At 33.2% G+C, this 3,484-nt stretch overlaps 1 protein-coding gene across 1 annotated transcript; it reads left to right on the forward strand.

Moving 5' to 3' along the window:
* Positions 1 to 638: 638 nt before the first annotated feature.
* LOC128388962 (uncharacterized protein DDB_G0271670-like) lies at positions 639 to 2,995 on the forward strand. The gene has a single exon (XM_053348439.1). The coding sequence runs from the start codon at positions 1,614 to 1,616 to the stop codon at positions 2,850 to 2,852; it is 1,239 nt and encodes a 412-aa protein (XP_053204414.1). The 5' UTR covers positions 639 to 1,613; the 3' UTR covers positions 2,853 to 2,995.
* Positions 2,996 to 3,484: the final 489 nt, after the last annotated feature.

A 3,484-nucleotide genomic window follows, 5' to 3' on the forward strand; every position in this document is an offset into this window, starting at 1 on the left:
GCAAATTTTCAGCTTCATTGAATAATAATCCACTTCACCTGAGTTTTCATCATCATGCAAAGCACAAGAAAAAAAATTTAGCTGACAACAAGAATATTAACCCAATAATAAATATCCACCACCTAAATGTTTAATCATTTTGATCCAATTTAAAGTCAAAAGATTATCAATCTCATTAATCTTGAGAGAAACAAAATTAATCAGTGAAAATTTGGAGATATAATTTCAATCTCAATGTAAATCAATTGGATAATGCTGATGATGATCAACATGAATATCATGTTTCTCTGATTATTTATTTACTGTATTACAAAATAATCCATCTGAATATTATCAGAATTTTGGTAAATATCTTTTTCCATGAAGAAAAAACTTCCTCTCTCTCTCTCTCTCTCTCTCTCTCTCTCTCTCTCTCTCTCTCTCTCTCTCGTACATTTCTTTCAAATGATTATCTCACTTAATCACATTTGTAATGATCAACTTCATGAAACATGAGAAGTAAATGAATGGAAAAAAACTTTATAATAAATTTTATCATCATAATCATCATCTTATAATAATCTTAGGAGATGATGAGAGTAGCTGAAGAAAAGAAAGAAAAGTTTCAGAGGAAATCTTATTTTTTGCTGTTTCGAAAAAGAAAAGGATGAACTTCTCTATTCGAATTGAAATATTAACCTGAATATGAAAAAAAGTTCATAAGTAATTCTTTAAATTCACCATCGTCAAGTAAGAATTAGTTGATCCTCATCATTCTTAATCTTCATTATCTTGATAATCTTTTCTATTTACTCTGTTTATCTCTTTCTCTCTTTACCAGTCAATCTCTTTTCATCAGATTTACGCCATTTCTTATATTCACAAGCCTTAATTGTATCAATGGAATTCATCGTTTCATTCAGATTATCTCATTACCCATGATAAAAACAATCTACAACTTGAGAGATAAATTTTCAAATAATCAGCTGAAATCTGATATTCCAAGAATTTAACCAAGAAAGAGATCGAATAATATTTTCTTGGATAAGACCCAAAGACACACTAATCTCTTATCCCTTTTCTGTTTACTCTTCAATCCTAATCTCGTTTTCTGAACAAGTTGTTGAAAGAATCGATCAACTGAGCCAACCCTTGTATCGGTCAATCCAATAAACAGTTAACTCGAAAAACAAATTCCAAGTTAATTAGCTCCAATTGTACATCAAGTAAATTCGAATATTAATCAAATTATAATCGACGATTAACCAGAGAGAGAACAAAATCTTTACTTTTTTCGAACTTTACACTGGCGACATCTACATTTTCTTTTTCTTTTTGCACAGTCGTTGTTTCTCATTTCGAGTTTCGATAATATCTCATTCCATTTATTTTCTCATTTTATTTTCTATTCTCATGGATGCAACAACAAATTCTGTTAATAGTTATCTCTTTTCAATTTTTCTCTCGTGGTTTTAAATGTTCTTCCATCAAACTGATTGGAATTTAATTGTTCCAAACAAATTGAATCTCACCGATAACCTGAAACTCTTATTTCTTCAAGTTTTCCTCTTAATTCTCTTCAATCAATTCATCATCATCTTCTTTTCATCCAATATTATCATTATTATTCTTTCATGGTGATTATGTATCTAACCATTTTCTCTTCACTTTCTTTTTCTTCTCTCTTCTCTTCAACCTCTCCCTTTGTTTTCACCCTCACAACCGCTAATTTACAAAACTTCTACCAACATCCTGGCTCATCTTCTTCATCTTCATCTTCATCCTCATCCTCCTCATCTTCATCCTTAATCTCACCACATTCAATTCCACAACGTGCCAAATGTGACACTGCCCTGAGTATTTGTTCCCGTGATATGAGATGTGCGATGGCCTTACAAGACTATCGGACATCATGTTCCCACCTATTGAACAATAAAACTCGTACCTGTTCAGAAGCATGTAAATTGGCATTAATGTCACTCAATAGTATAACCGAAGGCTATGATTATGTTAATTGTGACTGTGGGGATAATGAATTTTGCCGGAAAGTGCGTCGTCGTACCAGTGTTTGCCATTCAAGGTACAATAATCACCATTCATCTGGTTCATCATCATCATCATTATCTCCTCATGCATCAGTATATGGAATAGATTCTGTTCCCTCATCTTCCCCAGGTAACAACAATAAATTAGGTAAAGAATCATCATCATTATCCTCATCTGGAAATCATCATCATCACCACAGGTATAAAGGTAAAGGTTTCTCATCATCAATTCCAGGAGTAATGTTATGCTCCTCAGCGGAAACCCGTTGCCGTGAGGATGAGGCCTGTTCAGAGGCCTGGGAATTTGTTCAAGTTCATTGTGAAAAAGTTTTCATGGGCACCGAGTGTACCAAAGCTTGTAACAATAGTTTAAATATCCTTTGGCGGCAAAAGGCCGCTTTTTACATGGGAAATTGTATCTGTTCAGAAAATTTACCTTCTCCCTCCTCATCATTATCATCTAGAGGTTCAACTCCTTATGTATTATCTTTACCTCCATATTCATCTTTAGGATCTTCATCTTCATCTTCATCTTCCTCTTCGTTAGCTGCAAATACTTTTAATGAGATTAACTGTAAACGTCGTAAAGCCAACATCAAACGCCTTTGTTTTGGTTATTCATCACCTTCAGCATTAAGTGGAACCGCTTCTGGGTCAAAATCAGTTCATCATAATTCCCTCCTTTCATCCTCACCAATTAATCAACTTGTTATTATATTTTCCACTCTCATCACCATTATTACCACCACAACCATTAATCTACCTGTTAATTGGATTCCCTTGTCCATATTAATGAGCTTCTATTCAATTAGTTTTCTGATAACGTGACAACATGTAAAATGAATCATTTCCTTGGATATAAACGTAAATTTTAATGAATTTTTGTGAATCAATTGATTGAAACTTTTCAAGAGAAAGAGAAGAAAAAAAATTTACTTATGTTCTGTACCATCATCATCATCATCATCATCGTCATCAAGATCTTTTCTCCCTTCATCCTTGCAACATTTTCGTCTTCATCAACATCTCCATCATCATCCATGTTGATCTCGTGTCACGTGTACCTGTCACATCCTAAGGGCAAATAATTATGTTTATCAATATGTTATTTAAGGATAGATTTAGTTCCTCCTCTTTACTCTGCCTTTTTGCTTTGTAATTTAATTTAATTTCATTCTCAATTGTATTGATTAAAAAAAATGAACCTTAAGTTAACTGTACAGCTCTAACACCATTTCCATCATTAACATTTACATCTCACTCAAATTCTCTCTCTTTCACTTCCTCTTCTCCTCCCACTCCCACTTCAACCACCTCCTTCTTATCAACCACATTGTGTAAGTGAAAGCAACAATTTGCCTCTGAAGTAAAATATGAAAACTGTAAAAAAAAACCTTCACCATAGACAAACAAGTAAATTGAGCCTCAGGGGATTTTGCAAGATGGTGTGATGATCAAAA

This window comes from Panonychus citri, unplaced genomic scaffold, assembly GCF_014898815.1.
Source record: "Panonychus citri isolate SS breed McGregor unplaced genomic scaffold, ASM1489881v1 Contig00104, whole genome shotgun sequence".
Classification (NCBI taxonomy): Eukaryota; Metazoa; Arthropoda; class Arachnida; order Trombidiformes; family Tetranychidae; genus Panonychus; species Panonychus citri.

Bases quoted from the DNA above. Each gene is read 5' to 3' on its own strand.
- LOC128388962 (XM_053348439.1), top strand. From the start codon at position 1,614: ATGGTGATTATGTATCTAACCATTTTCTCTTCACTTTCTTTTTCTTCT.